This window comes from Gallus gallus, chromosome 3 (genome assembly GCF_016699485.2).
Source record: "Gallus gallus isolate bGalGal1 chromosome 3, bGalGal1.mat.broiler.GRCg7b, whole genome shotgun sequence".
In the NCBI taxonomy this organism is placed as follows: domain Eukaryota; kingdom Metazoa; phylum Chordata; class Aves; order Galliformes; family Phasianidae; genus Gallus; species Gallus gallus.
Window position 1 is genome coordinate 25,137,413 of NC_052534.1, and position 27,439 is coordinate 25,164,851.

Consider the following 27,439-nt stretch of genomic DNA (forward strand, 5'->3'; position numbering starts at 1 on the left):
CATATCATTCTATATCATCCTTTTGAATTCTGGATACTTGAAATATAAGTGTTTGTGTTTGTGAATAAAAGTTGTATAGGCATGTAGAATTTTTGGGGAGTAGTAAACTTGATGACTAATCTGAGTTATTAATTTCATTTATTTACTGGTTTTACTTATCTGGAGTGTTGAGTGTAGCATCTTCTCTTTAGCAGAAACAGTTAAAGGAAAGGTAGCTGAATTGAGAATGAAAGACTAGCCCGTGTGTGTGTGTATATATATATATTTCCTTTTCTACCGTGTTCTGTGTGTTGGAAGAACTGACATTTGAAGCAGACTCTCAGACTGCTGCTTCTAATTAAAAATCTTTTTATCATCAGTTAAGGCTGTTCTGAGGTCTGGCATGATGGTTGTGTGTAGCAGCTTCTGGGTCTGTTTCATTGTTGGTTAATCTAGTGACCCAGTTATAGCTCAGTTTGGTAGAATTGACTGAAGTTCATTGTTGATGCTGAAAGTCTGTGTTTTTATAATACTGATTGTATGTTGGGACAGGCTTTTGTGGAAGCAACTCAAGCATGGAAAGAACTGCTCCTGGAACAGTTTGTCTTGATGTTACTAATGTGACTGGGCTAATACTGTGAAATAGCATCATTAGGGAGAAATAGTCTTAGGAGGTTTTGAAAACCTTGTTGCTATGAATTTTTCAACTTCTGTAACCTCATCAGAAGAGCACTGAAGAGCTGTCGTTTCTGTATGATGTAGCTTATTAACTCAGCTGCTGGATCTGTCACGACAGCAGTTTTTAGGGGAAGGAGAGGGTTTTCTGAAGAGCATGCTGGCTGAGGAAGGAAGTCAAGACGATTTGAGCCCTTTAACTTCCTTCAGGACTGTATTAGAGTATTCTTGATTAGTAATCTGTTCAGGTTTAACTGTACTTTATAGAGGTGGTCTCTCTGTAGAATAGAGTTATGCAGCTGCCTTCCATGTGTTTGTGCTAGGTGTTGAGTGACTGCTGTATTGCAGTACTGCTGTCCTGTTGGTGCTTTTGTGTTCATAATGAGAAGTGCAATATCAGCAGACTGCAGAACTGTTTAGCAGTGGTCCGTGAGAGTAGCTTCAAACTTAGGTTTCAAGATGTTTGAGACTTTGGTGGCTTCCTACTGGTTCTGACCTTCAATCTTGGGACTGTAACAAGGTCTCCGTGGCATAGACCAAGTTTCTGGAGGGTGCCTGCCTGAGCTTGAGCATTTATTTTTTTTGGAAAGAAAGCATGACTAACTAAATTTTTTCAACATGGATCCTAAATCATTATAGGCAGCCAGACATGGAGTCTGTAATCTGTAGAGGTAAAATACTAATTTTCTTTTATTAAAAATCAAAAGTATTTGATTGGAATTGCTAATACTCCAGAGCTATCACATGGGTAATAGAATCCACCCCTGTTTTTCATGTTGGTTTTATTAAAATCTGATACCCACTGGCTTTTCAATAATCTCTAATGGATAGGTATGTAAAGGACTGATTGGACCTACTTATTAGAAAGTTGTTCATATTCAAATAAGTAGGACTGCATATGAATGAGAAGTAATCCTGCACTGTAGATCCGAGGAGTTCAGGAAAATTGTGTGTATGTATTAGAGCAAACAGTAAAACAAACAGAACAAAAACAAAGAACACTACAGCTAACTACTCATAAATTTGCATAACACTAATTCAGTGTAGAATGCAACAGTTTGCTTAATGATGTCTGTGCTGTCACTGTAACCTGATGGCTGTGGATGCCTGTCAGTTTTGCCACTTAGGTTCGAGGATTTTTTGATACTAACTTTATTGCTATAAATGACGTATACTGTAGAGATTGTATTTAATTTTTCATCTGAGAGAAACAACTGTTCTCATGTTCTTTGTCTAGCTAAGATTTGATTAGCCATACATAACCAAATGAGGTACACTTAGAATTACTTTTTTTCCTGTTTATGTCCCAGTAACATAGGCAGTTGATGTAAGAAACCTTAATCTTCGAAAATCTATGAGAAGACCTTCAGGCCATAACACAGTTGCCTCTGAATGTGCTGGTATTGTGTATGGTCTGATTTCTTTCTCCCCATTCCACGTGTGGTTTAGATGGGATCTAAGTCGGAATGGTTTATATATTTATTTTTTCTGTTGAGATCATTGAGATCTAGTGGTCACTTCAAATGTGAACTCTAGGCACATTTCTCAGAACTTGGCTTACATCCCAGACTTTCTCGATGATTCTAGTTAAGATAAATAACTATTATCTTCCTGTGTCTGAACAAGAGTACACGAGCTGTTAATAGGCTCTGGGAGAGAGCCAGGAGCAGTTACCTTCGCTGTCAGCAGTTAAGTGTACACGTGGTGATTATGGAGTTAGCATTCCTGACTTCTTGGTGGCTCCTCTCTCAATTTGCAGATGGTTAAAAAGTACATCAAAATGGAGTGTATTTTATTGCTTTTGTAAGTGAATGATAAGATTAATAGTAAAGCTATTAAGTAACTTTAAGTTAGATCATCTGAATGAACTGTGGAAATGATGTAGGAAGCACTGTTTACTAATAATGAGGCATTGTTGTAGCACGGTAGAGTTACTGCTCTAATTATTAAAAAAAAAGTCTTAGCAGAGAAGTATTTTAACCACATTGTCACATTTAACTAATATTATACACACCAAAAATAGGATGGAGGCTTTGGAATCTAAATTCGTGCAGAGCCATTCTGAATGTAGTTTGAGATGATAGCTCAGCTTAAGTACTCAACAGAAATCAGTTGCTTTGAGGACTAAATTTTTGTTGCTTCAGCTATTCTTGATTGTTTTTCTCACATGAGTTCCTTACATCGTTCTGTGTTCAGCTAATTGGACAGAGTGCAAGACCTTTAAATGTTAAGTATTTAGCAAGGAAAAAGTGCTAGCATGTTGGAGGGAATTCTATCAAGAATCACAGAAAAGAACAGCTTGGAAAAAAATTGAAATCGTTACTTCTATCTTTTCTAAAATAATTTTTTGTGTTCTTAAATTCTATGAGATTGTCATTTTGGCCTAGTCTCCTTAACAGAATAAAGCTATTGAACTACAATTTTTGTGTTACATTTGTGCCTTTAGTATTATTAGTCCAGAAAAAGATAGAGAGAAGCTTGGCCGAAACACTTCAAACAATCAAATAGCATAGTGGGGAATCATTTAGGAAGAAGTTGGATTCCTAAAAATAAATAAATCAAACGCTAGGCCTCTTTAAAGGTTCACATAATGAACAGAAGTGGTTTTCACTGAAAGAAAAAAGGACTGAAGTATTAGAGTAGTTAAGAATGTTCACACCTCACATTTTTTTCCTATCAGTGGGTGGGTGTTCTTCATGAATGTACACAGTTCAACACAGTATTTTTCTCTTCTTTGTTGATTTTTAGATTTCAAGCTGATGGAACTATCCCATCAGAGCCTTACATCAACAGGTTTTTCTCTGTTCTGATACAGGCGTTGTCAGGTTTGGCTTAGAGTAAAAGGCATTGTTTAAGGAATGTTTTTCTTGGTTTTGATTGATGGTTTACATGCACCTATCTGTGCTCAAAAGCGGGTAAATACTTGCATATATAATTTTTGTAGTCTGTTTTTACACATGTAGGATGCTGAGATCATGTGCATCAGTAAAATGCTGGTAGTTCTGTTCAGTCTTTTCAGAATTATCAAAACAAACAGACAACCCTTAAAAATAAGAGCAGGAGACCCTTTTTGAGACTTATAATGGAAGAACTGTGTACTACAGATGTTCTACTAACTTGGTTCTTTATGTCACTGGTACGTGTGTGACTGCATTCCTAAGTTGCAAATTTCAAAGAGTGTTTTGAAGTACTTGATAACTTGTTATGAAGTAACTTATGACAATGGCTTGTTCTGAGTTGCTTACTTGGTTAATTTGCAAAGTGATGCAAGTGTGTTGGATAGTGAAGTTGTATTAGGTCAGCCTTTTCTCACTGTCACATTGTCACTTTCAAGTGCTACTTTCTGTTTTGTTTTCATCTGTTTTTTAGAGATCCACAGATGGCTCACAGTAAGAGAACACTAGGCACAGAAGTTGATACTCTGATATGTTTTGATTTATTTTAGAGGATGTATCAGACATGGAGATTTAAAAGCAAAACAAAGGAAAAAAGTAACCAACCCTTCAAATCATAAATAGGAGTGCTTGTTCAGTGTAAACCTATAGTTTTATAATAGTTGACTACTCAGTTAATTCTGTTAGTTAGTGCATTTTATGTGTGTGGAATATACGCTACATATAGCTGTTTTGCAGCACTAGAGCTGGACCCAGTGGAGAAAAGTGAATTCCTTCCTGTGTCATTATCTTAGAGCTAGAGATAGATGAAATGGTGAGAAGTAAAAGGCAGTTGTAGTTCTCTCTGGTTGGGGATGTAATCTTTGGGGAAAAAAAATGCATTTGTATAAAACTCCCTTGAGGATAGAGGGACCTTGCAGAAAGGTCTTGACAAAATTGGACTGTTGGGCAGTCGCAAATCATATGAGGTTTGATATGAGCAAGTGCCAGATAGGGCACCTGGGATGGAGCAACCATGGATATTTGTACAGAACAGTGTACAAGAGGCTAGAGAACATCCTAGAGAAAAGGGATCTGGGGGGTTCTGATCGGCAGCAAGCGTGCACTGGCCACACAAAGGGCCAACTGTGCCCTTGGGTGTCCCAGGCCCAGTACTGCCACTGGGCAAGGGGACGGGTAGTCCAGTTCTGCTCTGTGAGTGTGGCCTCACCTCCAGCTCTGGGTGCAGGTTTGGGTGATACTGTGTAAGGGCGTAAAGCTATTAGAGCGTCCAGAGGAGGGCTACAAAGATGGTGAAGTGTCTTGGAGGGCAAGGTGTGTGAGGAGCAGCTGATGTTGCTGGATTTGCTCAGCCCAGAACAGAGGAGCTGAGGGGAGGCCTCATGGCGGCTCACAGGGAGCGGAGGGGCAGCGCTGAGCTCTGCTCTGTGTGACAGTGACAGGACCCGAGAGAACAGCATGGAGCTGTGTCAAGGGAGGATTGGGTGGGGGTTAGGGACAGGGTCTGCACCAGAGGCTGGTGGGCATGGAACAGGCTGCCCAAGGCAGTAGGCACAGCCCTGAGCTGATGGAGTTCAAGAAGCATCTGAACAACACTCTCAGACATAACATTTGAATTTTGGGGTTGGACTCAGTGATAGTTATATGTCTCTTCCAACTTAAGGTATTCTGTGAATCTGTGAAAACTAGAATTAGTTTTGGTTGAAACTTTCTACAGGCTTATCTCTGAGTTAAGTGAGTTTTGTTAAAAAAATATTTTAGGAGTAAAGTAGTAGACTTGCTTTGTAGTGAACTTCAGTGTATTTCAATATATGATAGTATCAGGAAATAATTGTTCAAGTGTCTAGTTTATGTTAGCAATGGAAATAAAAAAGATTCTGCAATCATGTTTTGCATATTCAAGGTAAAAAAAAAAAAAACAAAAGGAATTGCAGTGTTACTCTCAACATTGTTGAAAAGGTGAAAACCTTGTAAATGCATGTAAGTGTGGCTGTGAAATTTGTTTTCTTTCTCTTGCAATCTTTGTCAAACAAATGAGTACTGCTCCAGAAGTAATGCCTCCAATTTTGCTATGTTGGCCCATGTGATGTCACCGATGGCTGTTGGTGCAGCAGTAGAGTTTGAACCTTCCCAATATCCCCTTATATTTTGTTGCTGTGTGACAGATGTCAGCAGAGGGGCAGGCTGACGAGACAGCATCTGACATGGAAGTGCATATGAAGCAAGGGTGTGTCACTGAATTTCTCCATGCTGAAAAAAATTGCACCCATTGCATTCATTGATGCTTGCTGAACATTTATGGAGGCCAAACAGAGGATGTAAGAGCAGTGAGGTGGTGGGTGGTGCATTTCAGCAGTAGCAACATTGACTGTTGGTCACCTTCACTGGTGCAGCTTTTTGCAAGCACAGCATGCAGACTCTTATTATCATTGGTGAAAATGCATAGCTAACGGTGGTGGCTATGTTGAAAATGTTGTTTTGTCTCTGAGACTCTGTTCTATCAAATAATACTGTTGTGCTCTTTGTATCAGTTGCAGTTTCCATGGAAATAAATAGAAGGCATTACTTACGAAGTGACCTACATATGCATTAGTTAAGGTGTGGTGCAAAAAGGTCATTCTTAGTCATTTGCTTTATTCTTGGATTTTTTTTTGTTAAGGCAGGAAGAAAAGGGGGAAATGTTTTGGTGAAATTACTCATCCTTGTACTAGTAAAAGGAAAAGGAATTGGTCTCTTCACCATAGTTTGCAATTGGACAACCTCTGAAAGCAGAAAGAAGGTGCTTTTAGTTCAGTACAGAGCTTCCTAAGAAGTGGTTTTATAGCATTAAGTAGAAGATTCTAATGCCAAGAAATCTGTGATAATCCTGAGTTATGGCTGCTTTAATTGCCTTTTAAAAAGCTTCAAAAATCTTGAGCTTCCTTCAATATTTGGCAATTGCTTGCTTCTTTATTCTTATTAATTCTTGTTATGTGTCTACTTCAGTATGTACGGAACCAGACACGGTCTTTGTTTATAAAGTAGTATATACATAAGACATTTTCTATCAGACGTGACTCAGAAACATTTACATTATAGTGATACCTTCTACTTCTGACTAGGTAGTACTGCACAAAGGGACAGAATCTTTGAGGGGTCTTATGGCTGATTTCTGTGGAAGTATTTGGATAAAATGATCCAAGTCTTAAGATCTTCGTACTCAAACACACATTCTTAGCTGTCATTTCATTTGCTAACTGTGCTTCATTCTTACTGAGTGTATGAATCTTAATATACATGAGGTTTCATGGAAAAATGTTGAATTCCTTTTGGTAGTATATCTAGCTCATTCATTGCAAAGATTTTGTGATCTTGATGTAAAGTTGCAGCTTAAAAGCAGAGTTACCTTATTTCTTATCAATAGTGAATCTGTTCTAAAAGTAGGATTAACTTTGGTGGACTTTCCCACAGATTTCTTTGATGCAGAATGAGCAAGTGCATTGCAAGCTGGGATATCACTTATTTTATACGCAGTGTATGTTACACAGTAGCTATCGAGATATTTAAATACCAGGAAACTTACAGTACAGTATTTAAAGTAGGTCGTGTGCTTTACAGATTTCAGAAATTGAAGTTGTTGCTTCTGCTGACTTGAACAAATTGGGCGTCTGTAAGTGGAGAATAATCAATTGTAAGAAGCATAAGTGGTTTGTTTAGCTTTGGATAGTAGCCAAGATTCAGACTGTTATAGGTAAGAGTTCTATGTTTAGACATGAAACTTAAGAAAAAAAATGCCCTTGAATATTATGCTACAAAACTCGAGTGCATGTCTGCAGAAAATAGCAGTTCGTTCCTTAGTTTGGATGATTTTCAGGAAAAAAATGTCACCCATTGACGTTCATTGATATTTGCTGAATATTTGTGGAGACCAAACAGTGGATGTGAGCACAGGGAGGGGGTCAGTGGTGCGTCTCAGCAGTGGTGACAGCAGCGTGAAAGACAACCCACATTCCAGACAGCCATGCAGATGTTTATGAGTGCATTATGTAGGCTCCTTCTTGTTTATCACTGGTGAAAATGCATAGCTAATGGTGTGGGCTGTGTTGAGGAAGAGTGTTTGGTAGCTGAGAATTTGCTCTGTCAAAGAGTGTTCTTGTCCTCTCTGTAGCTGTTGTAGTTTCCATGGGAAATAAATAGGAGGCATTACTTCTGGAGCAATCTGTGTACTTCTGCTTGGAAAATGGAATACCATACTATCAGTTACCTATTGTGTCAGTGCTATATTCTCTTTTGGCCACTGGAGTGATGATGGTCCATTATACTTGTCTGACCTAATTGCTTGATGGTCTTAGTTCGTCCAGGAGAGTGAGAACTTTGACAATACATGATGCTATACCATAAAGAATGACAGTGAATTCCTGGCAAGTGTTGGCTTTTTGGCATGCAACTTCTGAGTATGTGTTGCAGTGCAATAGGAAGGTAATTGAAACAGGCTCCTAGCTGTCACTTCCTAGTGTGAAACTAGCTTCCTAGCTGCTGTCCCTGCGATATTTTGTGCAGTTCATAGTCTGCTTCAGGGTTTTTGACAGAGATTTGCGAGAAGCATGAATGGAAATGCAGGCTATGGGTTTGAATACCTCTATTCAATTGTGCAAATATGGTTTACTTAAGAAGTTTAAAAACAAACAAACACAAACCAACAATCAACACACACAAAAAAAGCCAAACACTTTGTTTACGTGCAGCATATCGTGCTGTCTGGTAAAGTAGTACTGTCTTGTATTTTAGTGTCTTAAGGAATGGTTGGTATTAATTCAGTAACCGAAGGACTTCTTCTGTTTTTAAAATAGAAATTATGGAGAAATCAGGTGAAGAAGGAATGCCTGATCTTGCTCATGTTATTCGTATTTTATCTGCGGAGAATATTCCTAATTTACCACCAGGAGGTGGTTTAGCTGGCAAGTAAGTACAGTACTGGAATTTCTTGAACTTTTATTTCACTGCAACAGATTATTTCTATATTCTGAAGTTTTTTTCAGTGTAATTGACTCAAATCAATAAAGGTTGTTTTCTATATTTGAGGCTAGTTCAACTTCTGCACCATGTAAACGCTTGTATCACTAATCTCATTCCTTACAGGTAAGTAGGGAGATTGATCGTATTTTAGGACATAATGTGCTAGTTTACTGTTATCACAGATGCATTTAAAAGAAATAAATTTATCTATATGTGTGTATATAATTATTCTTAGCTCTCTACCACTTCACTGTATTAAGAACTATCAATAATGTAACTGGTCAATTGGCGTATCGGATTTTTCCTAATATGCTCTCTCCAGTATGCAGTATCCATTATAAGTTTGGATCAGTGTCTGGTTTTATTTTTCAACATATAAAGTCCTGTTCTCTGTGTACTTGTGGATATCTATATTTCCACTGGTTGCACTTGTTGATGAGTACCATTTGCTAAGATTTTTTCTAACCTTAAAAGTGCCTGTACATTCTGGACCTTTTTCTCCACCTGTATACATTCCAGGAATTCAGAGGTACTGCTCAGGGAGTCGATGCATCTTGTCACCTTGCTCAATAACAACTGCATGGTGTACTACTTGAGTATTTTTGAATCTTCACTTATAAATGTCTTGAAGAAGTATGATTACACAACTCCAAATTATCCACTCAAAACTTGAAACTTCTGTTCTAACATGAGAATGTTCTTAATTGTGAGATCTGTATGCTATTACTGAGATGGAAGGATTTCACACTTAATACTTCAGTTTAAACTCCTAGACTTGGCTGAAAGTAGTTGCTGAAGGAGCTTGTCTGGCTGACAGCCTTTTCTCTTTTAACAACAGTAACAGGTAACAGTTGATCCTAGCTCATAGTATAAGGGAACATTTTCTAGCTGTAGAAATGCGGTGCAATATCTCTTGAGTAAGTTTGCTCAGGACCCAGCTTCCTCTGAAATAGCTGTGCTTTTCCAGACACTGTGTACTTTCCTCAAGTATCTCACTTGTGTGGAAACCAGAACTGTTTCATTCTTTGAGAGCAGAGATCTAAATATATTAACTCTGCTGTGGCCACCACAGATTGTGGTGTGTTATCTTTTATGCTTATTCTTCCATGACTATCTTCTGGCCTGTCTCAGATTCTCCCAGTAACTTCAAGTGCTGCAGAAAAACAACCATTTGTTGCTGAAGAAAACAGTAATCCTGCGTGACTGTTGCTTGGGCACTAGTATTTCCATGCAACATCTTGTTGCTGAATTTTCCCATTATGGGAAAGTATGAAGAAACGTGCTGTAGAAAGAATGGAAGTGAATTGTGAAAAATGGAATATTTCCAATAGCCTGACTTTAAACCTTTGCAATGACTGTCTGCTACATCTGTGGCAGCCTTATTTGGACAGTCCAGGTGTTTTCTAATACATTATTATGATGTACTATTGCTCTCCATAGTGCACACAACTGATCAGACTTCTGCCGTTCCACTGGCATTAAATACCCTTCCTGGTATCATTTGTGTAAAGATTGAGTTTCATTTGTCTAGAAATGTGTTCTATCAGTGCTCATGGATCCCATGTTAGCTCAGCCACACAACCCTTCTAGACTTCTTCTTAAGGTATTGACTGTTACTGAGGTGTGTGTGGGGAAGTTGTGTTCTTTCTTGTCTTTTTTTTACATTAATATGATTTTTGAACATGTTGAGTTAATTTTGAACTGATGCATGTTTCTTCCATCTTACGAAGAGTGTCTTATTTGTGACACTTTCTTTTACTGTTCAGAAGAATCTTATTTTGGATTTGGTGCTAGGCTTTCTTTAGACCAGCTCTTTCCTCATCAGTGAGACCTGCTGTTACAAGGGAAATCACTATGGTTTCAGTATCATGGAAGGACCACAGATAAATGGATCCACTTAGAAGTTCTGGAGGCTGTAGCAGGGTGTTTCAGAATAGTTAGTCACAGTAGTAATGGAATTGGCTGTGCTGCTAGAATTATCTGAAGTTCTTAAGAAAGCATGAGGTGAAGCTCTGTCAAGTGCTGATAACTTTGTACCTCATTCTGTTGACCCGAGGAAGAAAGCAATTTCATATATATTCTGTATAACACGCAAGAAGAAGATAAGGTATCTTGCACAAACTCATAATACAGAATAGTAATTCTATGAGTAACTTCTTCAAGAATAATGGATGTGGCATGCTAAAGCAGGTAGCACTGTTTGGTAAATAGTCAAAAACTGCATTGACCTTCTTTTTTGACCTTAGTGCTCTAGGAGTTATACTAGATTCTTCAGCAGTCAGGATTTTGCTTCAAGTCAGTTCTGCTGTCAGAAGTACTCCAACCAATACTTAATTTACTGTGGGTTAAGATATCTTTGAGGGCTTGTCAAATCCTCCTTGCACTTGTGGGATCTGACTGACTTTGCTTACCTAATACATCTTCCATCTTCTTAATTGAGGGCACATTGGTGGTCATCCTGAATTCAGCTTGGAGTTTCCTTCTTGACAAAATCTGACTATGCAGCTGGAACTTCTCAAGGTGTAAAGTGATAAACCGTGGGGAGGATAACATAAGAAGAGCGTTTTGCCTTGCCCAGTCTTTACAAATTCTGACTTTGTTAATTTCCTAAATTATATGGAAAATGTGTGAAGACACAAAGAGTAGGCTTCACCTTAAGAGACAGGTTAAAGGTAGAACATCTAACTGTTCTGAAGTAGTTAATTGTTCTACTCAAACTTCTAAGTTCTCAGCACTTTTGAAATCTCTTATTATTATGCTTACACCTTTAAAAACTTCTCTTTTTTAGGCGTAATATTATTGAAGCTGTGTACAGTAGACTGAATCCACACAGAGAGAATGAGGGGGTAAGTTTCCCTTTTGATTCCTCATTTGTTGACTGGGACATCACGCTGGTGTCGTACACTAAGTAAAATTGTACATCACTGCTAATAAGATATAATACAAAATATGTATTGGAGCACAGAGTTTGATTTTGACCTTGTTTTGAATGGATCTGATAGAAAAGAATTCTGACTTCGAGGACATCAAACTAGCTGACTGGTACTTTTTCAGTCAAGCCTGTCAGGCAACAGTGTAGGGTTGTTTTTTTTTTTTTTACATGATAGTGTACTGCTGTTAAAATTATCATTAGCATACTCATTTTTCATGAAGTGTAGAAAACTTTGGAACACTGATAACAAGACTAATACTTACTACTTTTGGGATAGCTAAGGAAAATATATACTCTGTATGCAGTGGCCTAAGAACAGTTTAAACTGCTTTTTGTTTTCATTCAGTTCTGATTTCTAAAAAGATTTGTATTCATCTGCCATGCTCCTAGTAGGTTGTTTTAAATATTTATGTTGCAGTATGGTTTGTGGTAACTTCAAACTTGTTTTTGGGGTTCTTCATAATGTAGTATAAAGAGTAATTCATAACAGTAGTAGTTAAACTTGTTGAAAAAACATTTCGGGATTTGCTTGAAGAACTACAGTGGTATATTGTAAAGGATTTGAGAAGGTCACTGTTGGTACACCTGCTGTCTCCTGTACAGTTTATGTGAACCAATCTGCGAAGATAGAATTCATCTTCTAGTAAATTCTTCATCAGATTTTTCTTTCTTTCCTTTTTTCTGGAGATGGCCACAAGCTCCTCAGTCATGTGGTCATTACAGCCAGTGGTGTTGGAGAAGAGTCACATTTATAATAAATACTTTAAAATGGGTAATTGCATATTCACAGTCTCAAGGTGCACAACATTACCACAGTTATCTTTGCGTATTTCTTAGTGTCTTTGGCTGTATTTTTTGGTGTATTTATTCTCAAAGTTATGAAACTTTTTGAAGCATCTCTATTTTGTTAAAGAGCAAATACAGAAGAAATCTCCATTTTTATTTCGTTCACTTTTTGGTTGTTGCTGTTCAAAATTGATGAAAAGTATAGATTTCTCATTTAATTTGTATCAAACTGTGCAGCAGCACCCCCAGAACAAGCTAAACAGTGGTTTTTGTTTCATCTGATTTTGTTGTGATTTCTTTTCTTAAAGTAAAAGTAAACTTTATATACTGATGACTCTGTGGAAATGTCAGTTGCCAGAGGAGATTTGGTGATGCATGTTTTCAGAATTCAACTTTAGTTCTTAATAGCCATGTATGTTTTCTGAGAGCCCCGCCATGGAGGACAGCATCTTTTTTGTGTATTGACTCCCTCCAGGAAATTTTTACACATCTGTTACAATTTAATAAAATGAGGTAACTGAAGTAAATACGAAAGTTACGTCCTCAGAATGGAATATAGCTTTGGCACTGATTTCATTTAAAATCACTGTGTATTTGTTTGGAGTCCTTTTAATTTGGTTTCTTAAATGTGAAATGTGAGCACGCTCCAGTTTACTTTGCAAACTTCTTCTGTTGCTGTTGAGTGAAAATAACAGCAGCGATATGAATGATGTACTTTAGAAGCACTACACTGGATGAAATTACAGATACCATTTTCCAGTCAGTACATTCTTTATTTTGGTAGCAAGTGATTCTGACCCAGAGTAGTTTGGGAGGAGAATGCTGCTACTTGGTGAAGGCTACACTTCCTGTATGTAGTTTCCAAGCAAGTAGGGACCGTTTATCTTGCTGCCTTTGAGAGTGGGACCAACCCAGTGGGGGCCCCATCTCCAAGGTGACAAGGTGACAAAAACATGACTCCTATGATTTTCTTGTTCAGTCCTTGGTTCTAGGTATTAGCTAGAGATCCCTTAGTATTTTAAACTGGCTGTTCAAGGGGGGAGCAAAAAAGGGAAGGAAGCTGTAGAGTTATGCAATGTCGACGCACTGTGATAACATTGCTACACATCTCACATTTAAACAGGAAGTGAAGGTAGGAAGGAAACATACAGTGACATACCAATGATGAAAGACTGGAATCTAAGTAATGCTTCTGTTCTAATGTAGTATGAAGCAAGTGTTGTTCTTAATACTAAAAATTACAAGCTGGAGATAAAAGCTCTGTATCTGCAGAGCACGAAGGTGCACTGACTTGAACTTGAGAACCATACCTTGTGTCTATTTAATAGCATACTTGTCTGTTAGAGTGTGGGTGTAATGCTTAAATCTGCTGGAACTAGCAGCTATCTTAACCTGGCGTTTTTATATTAGGGCAGAGACTTTTTTTTCTTACCTTTTCAAGTAGTGAAGTAATTGTTAAAATAGCAGTGTATTCAAGTAAACGTTAAAAAAGAAAAAAAAGCATCCAGAATGTTTGCAGTTGGAGAATGTGGCTTCATTCTGAAGTATTTACTTCTTAGTGTTGAACAATTTCAGCTAATAACCCTGTGTTATTTTATAATAGCTTGAGAAATAAGTTCTTAGAAAATATATAAATCAAAACTGAGATAGTATCTTTTTCTAGATAAGGTTTCTTTTAAGTTTGCACTGCACAGATACCCATTAGTATTGTGCTTGGCTTAGACTTGTTTCTGCCACTGGAGCTTGTGATTCATGGAGTATCTTCTTTTAGTTCTTTACATGTGTGTTCTGTTCGGTTTGTCTTCTGAGAATCTTTAACATAAGTAGGTATTGTGTAGAGTGAGAGACTAGTGAGAGTAAAGAATCGTTTCTGTGGCAGCATTCAGAGATTGCAGCATGGCTTCAGGGTATACAAGTCATTAAATTTTTCTTTTACCCATCTCACCACTGTGTAAGTATTGAACAGATTTGGGTGCCAAAGAGAACCTTGCATTGGGCTTGCAACCAGCAGCTCTGCTGGTGTTTCAGCAGAGAGGCTCCTGATATAGCTGTGGTGACTTGTACTCTTGTTTATGTAAAATCAGAGAAATCTCTTCCATATTTAATGCTCTTACTGCCCGGTGCAGTTAGGCTGCTTGGAGGTATGTGTAATTTAGAAATGAGAAACAAAGTTACTGACTGTGCCAGGAGTTTGTGACCTTTTTTTTGAAGCCAGCTTTGTGTTTGAGTATCTTGCCTGAGATAAGTTGTGTTTCTTTCTTGCCTTTACTTTACTTTCTGGCACTTTGCTGAAGCAAATGATGTCATGAGGGGCTGTGACAGGTTGCTTTTAAAAATGCCAAAGTTCTTACATGCTTAAACATTGTAAATTTAGTGTTCCTAATATATAGTAGGCTTTTATATACAAGTAATTTAATTGTGTATAACTTGTGTAAGAATTTAATGCTTGGGTTAAATACAGCTGCACTGATGCACTAAGTTCAGTTAGAACATGAAGGAAGACAAGTGCTAACTTGCACGGTTATCTTAGCTTTCAGAGAATTTGGGGCACCATTAGCAAGAAATCTATGTAGTAATGTATGCATATTGTAAGATATGTAAAAGAGGTGGTTTCTATCCTACTGTTACATGTAGAGGTTTTTGTCCTCTGGTGCTGAGGGAGATGAGGTAAGTGCAAAATAGCCCAACATCAGACATGTTACACAGGAGTGAAAATATTAAGCTCAGTCTCCCAAAAGAACTGTGAAAGATCTGAGTATTGTGAAATTAGTGTTTGTTTGCTAATGTCAACCTTGGAGCAGAACTGAGGAATTACACAATGTAGATGTTCTCCAAACTTTCAAAAGAAATAATTCCTCATCTATACTGCGTTATTTAATAATAGCTAGACAAATATAAGTAGCTTTTTTTCTGTAAAAATCTAAGAAATTGAATATATCTGTAGTCTCATGTTGATACTCTGATTTTTCACCAGCTTGGTGAGTCTCACTTAATGCATGAGAAATACCTTCTTTAATTCACTTCCCCTCAATGGGCTCTTATTGAAGATCTCTGTGACTGTGAAAACAGTAGTACTTGGGAGTTGCAACATGTGAAACTGAGACCAGGAAACCACAGTGGAAGTACATCTCTACTTAGGCAACAAATTAGGCTTAGAGGGATGGCATTATATGCAGTAACGCCCATTTTTTGCTAAAATTGCCCCCTTTTAACTTAAACGTTGCTAATCGTTCTTAGTGCTTCTATTCTAGTAACATTACAGAATCAAAAACTCTTACTGAACCCAAGATACTGTCTTAGCACTGCTGTTAAGTTGTAAATGAGTGATTGCAATACTTTGTTTAGTTTATGAAGCTTTTGGACCAGGTAACAATAAAATGAGGTCAGCATTAAAAGAGAGCAGTCTGGATTTTGCCTCCGTTGCAAAATCTGCCAGCTTTGAGTGATCTAGTTCCATTTGTCTGGTTTGATAACTTGCTAGATATTAATAATTTAAAACGTGCTATTCCCTTAAAGTGACAGTACTGCTTTAGCACTTGAAAGTTTAAGTATGTGGCAGATGTACAAGTCCATGGCAGAAAGCAAAGATGCACAGCAGTGATAGACTTTTCTCTGAAGACCCGTAGCCAAATGGGTGCTTTGCAGAAGAGACCTACAGTCTTTAATCAATGCTTGTTATTTAGGCTTTTTTTTTTGCTGCAGGTTGCTAAATTTGACTTCAAATGGCTGTTCCACCAGTTAATTTTTCTGTGTAGTACACACATCACACATCTGCCCAAATCACTATCTTGCATTCTTCAAACACCCCCATTCCTGGTGCTATAAGTAGCTGATTGTTTTTTTTTCTTGGCAGCATCAGGCATGCAAAAGCCAGTCTTTAACATAAGATTGTTTTCTAGCACGCTTGGGAGCATTTATTTTGATGTGATGCTTCAGTTAAACTGTTAGCAGTAAGGAGTTGCCTATTCTTTTTAGTATGTTTTTCACAGAACTGCTTTGCCATTGGCTGTGAGGAATACACAGTTAAAGATATTGACCTGTTGGCTGAAGAAGCTTTAATATTCACATTTTGTACCGTCTCACAGCTGATCGCAGTTGTGGAGAACATCAACTGTGCCCACTGGGAGACAGTCTGAATAAAGATGGAGTTTATTGGGAGGAGATAGCATTTGACACTGTCCAGCTCAAAGCTAATTGAAATGATTGACAATGCTGTTCTAATAGGTATCATTTTTATTTTGTTGTGTAAAATGAACATGTTTTGAGATGTTGCTTATAAGGTGTTTTTTGTACTTGCTTTAGAAGGAAGCTGATGTTTTTTCAGTCAGAAAAGCTGTTTTTTTTTTTTTAAATGTGTTTCTAAAATATCCCAGTTTAACTGCTGATTTTTTTGGGGTCTTGAATCTTAAAAAAAGGACCCTGGCGAAGCCGAGGAAAGTGGAACGCAGGGAAAATTGGTGGAAGCGCTCAGGCAAATGAGAATAAATCATAGGGGGAACTACCGCCACCTTCTGGAAGAGATGCTGACTAGTTACAGGCTAGCTAAGATGCAGGGAGAAGAGTGCACTGCTGAATCAGCTGCAGCTTCTGCTTCAGATAATCATGCTGGACCCAGTGACCCTGTACCACACAGCCCCACAGAATCTGGGAGTCGCCTTGCTGAAATGCAGAGCTCAAGTGAAGATTCAGGGATGAATGAGATGAGCGATAAACAGACGTGATGTCTTTGTTTTTCGTAGCGGATTTGATGCTTCTCTTCACTTGGCATATTTTCTTTTGTTTATATCTCAGCATTTGTCACATCTATCGTAGAAGTCTGTTTGTTTTCAGTTTCAGTTATTTGTACAGATTGTTGACGTAAATATACTTTTTTCCCTTAGAAGCTGGAAAACTGTTGTATATTACAGTAGTTGCATTTTATGTTCTATAGCAGCCAGTTAAGTTCCACGTGAGATTTGGTTTTTAAATCCTGTGACCCCCACCGTTAGGAACCTAACGTGCTAATGCAAAAATAAATTACAAAATCAAAAAGCATCTGAGTACGTCCTCAAAGAACATTTTGATGGTATGTTTGCTCGTTGTAAAATAATTCCCATCTGAATGGTATCTTTTGTGCACACGGTTTGAATTTTATGAATACTTCCATCCTTTTCCCCAGCATCATAACTGCATGTTTGTATTTCAACTGTGTATAGTTTATATGACAACTAAATTACAAAAGCTATGATGTCTTAGTTTGTCACTTTTCCTTCCTGAAATGTGTATGTTTTTTCGTTTTAGATTGTATTCACTGTTCATAAATACTTATTTTCTAGATGACTGTATTCTTATTTTCCAGGTTGTAGCATAACGTATAAACAGAAATTAAAATGTACTTAGAGTTAGTACATAGTTCTAAGAGTTTGTGTTGAAGTGAAAATAAAGAATATGCTGTGGAATAATACCTGTATGCATATTGACTCTTTTAAGCAAGTAATAAACTTACTTTGAAATGCTGTCTTTCTGACACTGAAACTTCTCATAGCTTCTCATTTTAACTCACTGTGATGTTTGTTAGTTTCTACAAATATTTCAGTAATTTTGAGTTTGACACACTCATCATTAATCTTCTATTTGGGCAACATTTCTCAATTTCAACTTAAGCATCAGTAACACAAACGAATAAACAAGTTGTTCTACTTAGGTTTACCTTCTACCAAATCTTTTACTTGTCTTTTGGTGTATGACACGTGCGTTTGGGTAGGTCATGGATGATAGTGGGGAATTTACAGCGGTGGTAACTAATCTGCTAACAAGTTAAATCTGGAATTGCTGTGTCAGTAATCAGTCTGTAACATGACAATTGCATAAAAGCATCCTTGTTCAACATAGGTACAAATTTAACTGCCTTAATGAAACAGAGCCTGAGGGAATATCTGATGAACGAGGGATATCTTAAGAGTTAGGTTTTAGTATTCTGTAGAGTATTTTTTTTGTATTCTGTGGATGCAGTGGTATCTATTGATAGCTGTGATGTAGTATGGCTTTAGGTAATGTTTAAGTCTTTATATTGTAGTAGGTTTACTGGGTTCGTGTCTCATAAAAGTGAATTTTCTCGTGTAGTTGAAGAGCAGAGCATGTCTGTGTGTGGAAGTTGGCAGGTATGAAAAAAGGGGAATGTCTTCTGATGCTAGCGTTGTAATTAATTGTGCCACTTAAATCCAAAGTACAACAAAATGTTTTTGTTTGTTTTGGTAAGAAGTAATATTTCTCCTCTTCTCTTCCTGTAGGGTGCTGGAGATCTAGAAGATCCGTGGTAGCCTTACAAATCTACTAAAATGCTTTTGATTCTGAAAGGGGGAAAAACTTTTAAATCTGTTTTCTTCAATACAAGGGAAAATTTCTGGTGGATTTCCAACATTTTGTGAAATGGGCAGAAAGATATTAGAATTTTCCATCATTCGTTCATGTTTGTGTTTTCTGATATTGCCACTCTTAGCATTGCCTGTACTACAGTATTTTTACCAGCCTCAGGCATACTGATTACATCTGTAATGAACTTTGGCCCTAAAAAGGAAGGAAGGAGTGATGCTCTCAGCAGATCAGTGTATGTACCTGAGTTGCATGGGATCGTAGTTGTACTCTGAAGATACACTGTGGTTAAATGAAATTACAGCATACAAGCATGAGAGAGTACAAGTAATTCTGTGAGACGTTCCTTATTTCACTTTACCGAGTTGGAAGGCTTTGCAGCTCTGTGGCTTGGAAGTAATTTCAATTGGGCAATATGCTATCAGATGTGTATTATTATTATTATTTTTAATTTTCCAGTTTTACCTGTATTACCAGACCGTTAGGTTTCCCTGCGGTGTCCAAATTGTGATATGTTGCCTACTGCTTGCTTGGAGATAAGTGTATTTGGCAATAATATATGAAGATTCTAGGCATCTAAAAACAGTAAGAATTTTACGCATGTGTACAACACACCCTTACACTCTTGCTAGAGAAAATCTTTTAAAACCAAACTGATGAGTTTCTAGTTAGTAGTGACTTGTTTTGACATCTCTCACAGCTGCAGGTTTTTAAACAAAAATGCTGAAAATTTGCCTTTATTATAATGTAAATTGTGATTATTTTTTTGTTCTATATGTGGTTTTCTATAGTTTTTTGATTTTTTTTCAGCTTAAGATACAGACAGAAGTCTTGTGTAATATGGGTATAATTTTTAATTGTTTGCATTATTTTCAAAGTTCAAATTATCACTTTGAGATTACTATAAATACACTTAAAATTATCTATTTTAAATTAAGAAAATATTAGAGATATTTTCATGGGTTCAATGACCTTTCATTTTATAAGCAATGGGCATGGTACAGAGTGGCTGTCATGTAAGGTACTTGAAGATTCTTAGTTTAATTCTATTTTTGCAATAACCTTGACTTTTTCTTCTGACTTCTTTGAGTTGTGCATGTAATGAGTCCAGTAAATGCTGAAAATGGGGAAGAGTAAAGTATTTATCTAAAGTAAAAGCTATTGGGGAGGGGAAACAATGAATGTATCCATCTGTACATGATTTACATGCTGTGGATGCCTTGTAAACATTTTCCTATTTGTTTAAACTGTGTTTCAGCGAGGATGTAATTGCCCTTGTGTGTAGTTTTAAGCTAATGACAGTCATCAACTGGTTTTGTGTGAAATGGAATTCATGGTATTTTTCTGTAACTTTATCCCCATGGTGAGTCTGTATAAACCACACGCTCTCTCATAGCAGTGCCGAAGGCCAGCTTTCCCCATCATTTTGATTCACTGTGTACCTGATTTTTAAATTTTTTTTTTTGGGGGGGGGTCTAGAGAAGATTATTGCCACAATATATTTTATTTATTCATTAGATTTTAGCTTTGTAAGTTAAAGTGTTCTAAATGACGATGTTAACAGGTATTTGTCCCTTTACTGTTTTTTTGGGGGTTGTTAAAAGATAGGGAATGAAGAATGCAAAATGGTTTATTGTTCAGACTATCCGCTCTGGTCCAACCCTGTACTGATAGTACTTTCCCAGTATGATATTGTGATGTTTCATACAATACAGTGAACATAACCAACTTGTTATCTTCAATAAAGGATTGCTAAAACAGTGTGATATGCTTTATATTTTCTTGAGAAGGATTTATCAAGTGCAAGTGTTGTTTATCAAAAAGGATAGGGTTTACAAGGTTTCTGTTCTGGCACAGCCTGGTGATGGATGTGTTATACAGGGAACGTGGTTCTTTGCTGCAGGAAGCCAAGAGTCTCCAAGTAGGCTTCTTTGTGGGTGGCAGAACACTATGAACAGTATTTAAAGTTCCTGCACTGAATTCGTCCCAAGTTTGGCTGAAATGAGTCTTATTCTGCCTACTGGAGAACGTTTGTTTAAGGCCTAAAAATTCGGATTCAGATCGACCGGTCGGTCAGTTCTCTTTGCTAAAGTTCTGTAAGGATCTGAGGCTAGATGTAGAAAATTTTACTTGCAGGATGTCTTAGATAGAAGTAGTTGTAACGTCAATACCTCACCTTAATTCTTTTTACTGATTTTTATTTAGTTATTTTTACTTACAGTGGAGTTGCTTAGCTGGAGGGAAAAAAGCGCCAACAGAATCCTCCATTGCAGAAATGAGGTGTTTGAGCACTTGGTGTTACTGTGAAATGGGCGCGTTTAGGAACAAGCTGTAGGTTTCTGAGTCTGCAGAGCGGTTCTTGGGATGCATTTGTTGGATCTGCTTCTACAGCATAAACCTCGCGTGACGTCCTGCTGAACTGCAATTTGAACCTTGTTCTGATGTAGTGTGAGTTCCTGTACTCCATGGGCTCCAGTTCTGTAAATGCTTAAATGTGTGATACCTTTTACCTTTATCTTTTTACCTTGATGTGTACTGCCTCCCATAAATGAAAGGGTTTGTACTTTCTGTAAGTATTTATTGTATAGAAGTGAAGCATGCACGTAGGTTTTTTTTTTTCCAAAGAGAAGGGCCACGGCTCACGCATCTCAGTGAGATGTGAATCAAGACTTCTGTTTGTTCTGTGAAGAAGTGCTGCTTTTCATTGGCACGTACACCAAGTTTCTAGTTCTAGTCGTCTTTCCACTGCTTAGGTTTTCAGCAGCTGGGGGGAGTGGAGGAGAAAAAGCAACAACAGCACTCTTTTAGACTGTGTGTTCTTAGCATGAGAAATCTGAGATGCTCGATCAAATTTGTTCATGCGTTTTACTATATGCCATAACTTGTCAATTTTAACATTTGGTTTAAAAATATGTTTTCCTAATTATATTGCCATCTGGTAACTAACATGCTTTTGTGTAATGCTGAGAGTAGGAAGTGTCACTTCCACCTCAGGTCTTTCTGACGTGTCAAATTCATCTCGAATCTTCATTTCTGTGACTACTCCTGTACTGCAGACAAAATAGTCTGTGTCACTTCTGAAATCTGCTGTCTGATCGTCTTGAGCAAAATAAAGATTTAACTGATTATCATTAACATGTTGAATGGAATAGGGAATAAAGAAACGAATGCAAATGCAAGTGTTGTAGTCTTTGACCTCGGCAGGTTTTTACGAGGGATTAAGTACGAACTCTCAAACAAATGAATCTTCATATGCTTTTTCTAAGCCTGTGTGCAAACTGTCGCGGGACTCGACCAAAATATCCGTGCTTTTTCTGCTGCCTGCATGATCCGATGCTGTTATTTAGATGGAGTAAAAAAGAAATGAAGTATACATTTGAAATAGATGTCAATTTTTGAATACATCACAGGCGAAGAACCTCACTGTACAAGGCTTCTTTCTTCTGTAAGGCTTTGTGATGCTGTTGAATATTAATAGTTATTTTCTAGCCAAATACATAGAAATCTCTTTGTCTGTATATATGTATATTTAATTTGTTCCATGGCAGACGTAACCATAAGCCATGAAGCTGGTCAGATGCCGGGTGGTTCCACACGAAGGCAATGTAAGGGATGAGGAGATTTGAAGGAACTGAGTGAAGATATTCCCAGTTTTCACTTAGTTTGGTTCTAAGAAGTTGTGCTATGAGTAAACGTAGCAGTATACAACTTGAGTATTACGAACAAATGCTGAAGCAAAAATAACCCAAGTTATTGCTGAGGTTCTGGCAAAGAACTGTCAAGCAGCTTTTTTGATCTGTCAACAAATCCAAGTTTTGTCAGTGTAAACAGCAAATTTTAGGTTTAAGGATTGTCTGCTGCGGACATGTTGCTTTTCAGCTCTAAATTGAAAGTTTGTTGGAGAGAGGCACTGCAATTAGTGTAAGTGAACAACTGCACGGGGTGCTCCCAGAGATGAATGCAATTTGGCAAGGTCACACTGACGTAAGCAGGTCGCTGATCGGTTGCAGTATGTGCACGTAAGTATGGAGCTAACTCATGCAGTTGAAACTGCGCGTGGGATCTCGAGCATCTTTTATAGTGCTTCCGTCCGTTTGGCAATTTAATCTTGTCCTGCTTTTATTTTGGCTGTTGCTGTACTGGTAGATTTAGCTTTGCTTTGCTTATACCCAGTTAATATTCCCCCCACCCTGTGGCTGCTTTGCTGTCAACCAAAACACAAGTAACTTCTGCATTGTAGCATGACCGAGTCCCTTTTGTGTTCGGTTCTTTGCATGTGGTCATCTCTCATGGACTTCCTTTACATTTGTAATCTGTGCTGCTGCACTTCACTCTTTACATCTGAAAGGTGATGTTCTCTCAGGTACCTTATTTTTCTGTAAAGCTCTTCTTTGCAGGGATGCCTCGATTTGAAGACTAGTTGGTATTACTGAGAACTTTGTTTGCACTGATGAATACTTGTTTTTTCCTTATGCTTAAGTCATGAGGATAGTTTACTATAGGAAGAGCCCTTCTCTATCAATTTGATAGTCTTTCTATGAAAGTAACTTGTCCTTGCTAATAAAGGAAGGCAACTACGGTGTAGCAAGAGAATGCATTCTGAATGCTTTCTGTGTCTAATTGAAATGTGGTGTTTTCTCACCTATTGTGTCAAGTCATGTTCTGGGGAATGACTGTTAGCCTGATTTTCTGCTCTCAGACCTCTAGAATTTAAGGTGAGTTATAGAGAAATTGAGGCTACATTGTAGTAATGTTTGGGGTTGCAAGGACCCTGCTTTTGACCTTTATAAAGCTGGAAACAATCGTATTTGTAAGTGCCCTCCTCAAGTTCTTGGAAGTCCATCTCATCTGTAAATATAAATACTGACTTCGGTGGCATGTTCAGGCAATGTTGGGATTCTGTTGAGTAGTTAAGAGAGACTTCCAAAAATAAATATTGCTTATAAAAATTTCTGTGCCAGATTAAGTAAGAAAATGACCAAATTGAGTTTATTTTTATCACTTTGAAAGAGCTGCGGAGCTTCAGTGGAAGTAATTGGACAGAAATTCATAGAATGACCATTCTGCTGCTCATGAGGTAAAGCACCCCTTTTAGGACTTCAGTGACCGTAACCTAGAGACAAATCTTTGGAAATGTCATACCTTGCAAGAATATCCACTTCTGATTGAGAAACTCAACTGTTTGTGTGTCTGGTTTTATTTGATGTTTGTTGTTATGTTTGTTTTAGTTTTGTTTTTTTTTTAATCTGCTGATAGAATGAAAATACGTCTCTGGACTGGAGTTGCATTTCAGCAGCATTTTCTGGTTTTTGGGTCATCCTTACCTGTGAACATGAAGGTTCATCAGTGTCCTGCTCTTAGAAGTTGCACGTTTGGATGCAAATGCATGTGTGTTCCAGAGTCCGACTGCATCAAAAAAAGCCACATTTCCCCTTGTTTTGTAAGGAAACTTTCTAACACCATCCTCATAGAATTAGTTCTGTGAATAATCATTTTGTCATGGGCAAATGTACAAGGTTTGATTTGTTCTTGGTAGGGAAACTGGAGAATGCTTTCTGAGATTTTGTTTTTGTCCCTTCTCCAGTTATCATCTTCAGTTTGTAAACGCATCTAAATTTAATGGTGCAGTAAAGATTTTGGCCTGGGCATGTAAAGCTAATCACATTTTCCAGTGCTTTTGGGACTATACTGCTTCAGTTTTGGGAGCAGGGAATGTGAACCCAATAATGAAATAAAAACAAAATGCTATTTCTAGTGCTCCTAAATCTGCTTTTACTTTGATAAGATGCAGTGGTAGGAAATAGTCTGCTAGTGCAAGCAGTGTCTGAGCTGGGTGAGAACTGTGGTGTTTTACCACAGCTTTTCAGTCTCCTGGTCATGAACACCTTTTTCATAATGCTGTGCAACACATTTTAGGTTGCAGAAATACACTTTAGATTCATCTACTTATTGCCACTCATCCTTATCTTAAAAACATTCAGCACGTAGCATACTGTTGCTGAAGAGATGAGACTAAATTAACTTCCTGCTCAACTTTTTGTGGCAGAAAAATATGTATCCAAGTGCGTGAGTAATTGCAGCAATTCTTCTTAGGGGTAGATACCATATTTCAAGTGCTGCTCTGGGACAACTTAACACCAGAAAGGGCTCTGCTGGGTGAGTGCTCTTCTGACACCTGAGAAAGAAGGGAAGGACGTTAACAGCTCCTGCATTTTACTGCTTTTTAGGTTCTTTCTTGTGTTGCTTACTTAATGGAGTGTACATCAGCTACCTGATGAGACATTGACCAAAGGGACAGAAGGAAGGGTTTGTGGATATTCAGCACCTCTAGTAGATAAAACTTTTCATCATAGCATCGTTAGAGTTGGAAGGGACCTTTAAAGGCCATCTGGTCCAACCCCTCTGCAGTGAACAGGGACACCTACAGCTGAATCAGGTTGCCCAGGGCTGGATCCAGCCTTGTCTTGAAGTCCCCAGGGATGGGGCATCAAACACATCTCTGGGTAACCTGTTCCAGTGCCTCACCACCCTCACTGTAAAAGACTTTTTTCTTATATCCAACTTAAATCTACCCTCTTAGAGTTGAAGCCATTTCCCCTTGTTCTATCACCACATCACCTTCATGTGGGGAAATGGCAGCGCTGTGAGAAGTGACACAGCCCATGTTCATAGAATCATAGAATCGCTAAGGTTGGAAAAGACCCACAGGATCATCCAGTCCAACCGTTCGCTCATCACCAATGGTTCTCGCTAAACCATGTGCCTCAACACAACATCCAAATGCTCTCTGAACACCACCAAGGGTCAGTGACTCCACCACCTCTCTGGGCAGCCCATTCCAGTGCCTGACCACCCTTTCAGAGAAGTCGTAAGTGTTGTGTGAGGACAGCTGAGGTCGCTCAGGGCCAGCACTGTGGTGGGGTCACCAGGAACTCCCGAAACTCCTGGAAGGTAGACATCTTCCAGCACAGGTGTGACAGGGAAGTGTGTTGGCAGTGTAGGTTGTGAAGAATGCAGAAATGGGTGACTTGCCAACCGGAGAGGGATCGAACTGGAGTTCACCTTAAAATAAGATGGGTGTTTGACAGTAGCTTGACCCTTGGTAGGGGAGGGGCCCCAGAAGTAGTCGGCTGTGCATGCTGCAGTGCCATGAGCCAGGATTTGAGGGTAATTGTTCTCATTAGAAGTAGTGGGGGAAGGCAGCCATGCTGATCACCCATAGGGCAGGGGCCAGGTGCCTCCCTCCCAGAAAGCTCCTTCAACAGCATCGTGTGAGCCAGGCTGAAGGAAATTACAACAATTCTAAAGCCATTAACCTTTAATCACGTAGTCCGTTAGTAGACTCAGAGCATTAAAAAAAAAAAGACCACCAAGCCATGGCACGGTGTCCTGTGCAGTTAGGTTGCGCCACTCTCCAGGACTGCAGACTGCACAGTGATGGCAGAAGGCTCACGTGTGGCCGGGGAACCCCTGGGTGAAGGGTGCCGCGTCAGAGATTTGTTTGTGGGGAGCGTCTGATGTCTGCTCTCTTTGTCAAGGGAAGATTTTCTTAATGCCAGGTGAGAGGCAGCTTTAAAGGTCAGGTGATTCATTGGTCTTGTGGGAGCCGCTGAGGAAACGTCGGTTGTAGCGTTTGCCTTTTTGCATGGGTGTGAGCTTGGCCTGCATTCTGTAAATAACAAGGCTATATTTAGAAGTGAAATGCATTATGCTAGACCAGTTTTAGAGGTGACAAAACGTTTAATGAAAAAGCCTTAAGCAAGAGGACTCTTTAAAAATAAATATCTTCCTACACTTAGCACATGAGGGTGCTTAATCACCTCTTTGTACGATCAATATGTATTGTATTGGGTAACCAGTGAGCCACTTGGCATTTGTACGGCATCAAACTGCAGACTCCTTAGTCAGCCCATGCATCAAAATAATTACATATAAGGAATACTTGTGGAAATTAACCCCGCCATCTTATAGAAATAACCATGGCAATCTGTGTAGAGATAGCAGCTATTACTGCCCACATGCGGGTTGGTTTTGTTTCCCTATCTAACGCTGAGGTAAACAGAGTATGAAGTGTTTTCTGTACTCTTTAATGCTTTTCAGTGGGTTCTGCGAGCATAGTTGTATTGGCTGCTTGCTGCTGCTCAACTCTGAAATCACTCACAGAGGAACTGCTTTCAGAACTGCTTGAGAGCAAACTAGAAGTGTAATGCTGTGCACATAAAGCACGTTTTATGCAGTTAAACCTCAGTGGAAATAGCTGGTGATCTCTCTCTCTCAAGATGAAGTTTATACTTTCCCTTTATCAAATAGTTTTACAATGAGCAACTCATAAAGATGAAGAGGGGGCAAAAAGTTGGCGTATAAATATCTGTGTGGTTTTATACATGGTTAATATATAGCAGTTGTGCTACAAAGCAGTACAGCTGCCTACGCCAACTGGTTGGCAGCAAGAACAAAGGTACGGACAGAGCTGAGATGCTCACCAAGACAGCTACTCATTCCCAGCACGGTTTATCTTCTACATTAATCTTGAAATACTCTCCCTGTTTTTCTTATGTGCCCAGCAACCACGGGGGAGGTTAAAGTAGTCCGCACAGGTTCCATCTGTAGACAGCCTAGAGCATGTGCACGGTTTCATCTGCTCCAGCAGAATAATCCTCCTGTTTTCAGGGCACACTTGGCAATTAAGACGCAATCTGTCCTACTTAAGGTATTAGGAAACATTTAGTATGATTTAGGAATTGCATTAGGACAACAGATGCTACTTTGAAGAAAGAGTTCGTGAGTGGCAGCATTTGTGGAGTGAGTGAACATTTGCAATTGTGCA

At 38.5% G+C, this 27,439-nt stretch overlaps 2 protein-coding genes across 35 annotated transcripts in view; one reads left to right on the forward strand and one right to left on the reverse strand.

The window, feature by feature from the left end:
- The window catches only part of PPM1B (protein phosphatase, Mg2+/Mn2+ dependent 1B), a 58,558-nt gene extending 36,767 nt beyond the window's left edge, over positions 1–21,791 (forward strand). For 14 of the 33 annotated variants that reach the window (XM_046938796.1, XM_015283687.4, XM_046938804.1 and 11 more), the window contains 3 exons: positions 8,378–8,489; positions 11,332–11,389; positions 16,677–17,702. In XM_046938796.1, the coding sequence (XP_046794752.1) occupies positions 8,378–8,489; positions 11,332–11,389; positions 16,677–16,982 (476 nt within the window). In that variant the 3' untranslated portion in view covers positions 16,983–17,702. Of the gene's footprint in view, positions 1–8,377; positions 8,490–11,331; positions 11,390–16,346; positions 17,776–18,530 lie in introns of those variants that run through there. The other 19 variants (NM_001396772.1, NM_001396773.1, NM_001031052.2 and 16 more) reach the window with 3 other exon arrangements.
- Positions 19,952–27,439, reverse strand: part of PREPL (prolyl endopeptidase-like) — a 40,455-nt gene continuing 32,967 nt past the window's right edge. For both annotated transcript variants that reach the window (XM_025148678.3, XM_025148677.3), the window contains exon 15: positions 19,952–26,281. In XM_025148678.3, the coding sequence (XP_025004446.1) occupies positions 26,201–26,281 (81 nt within the window). In that variant the 3' untranslated portion in view covers positions 19,952–26,200. The remainder of the gene's footprint in view (positions 26,282–27,439) is intronic.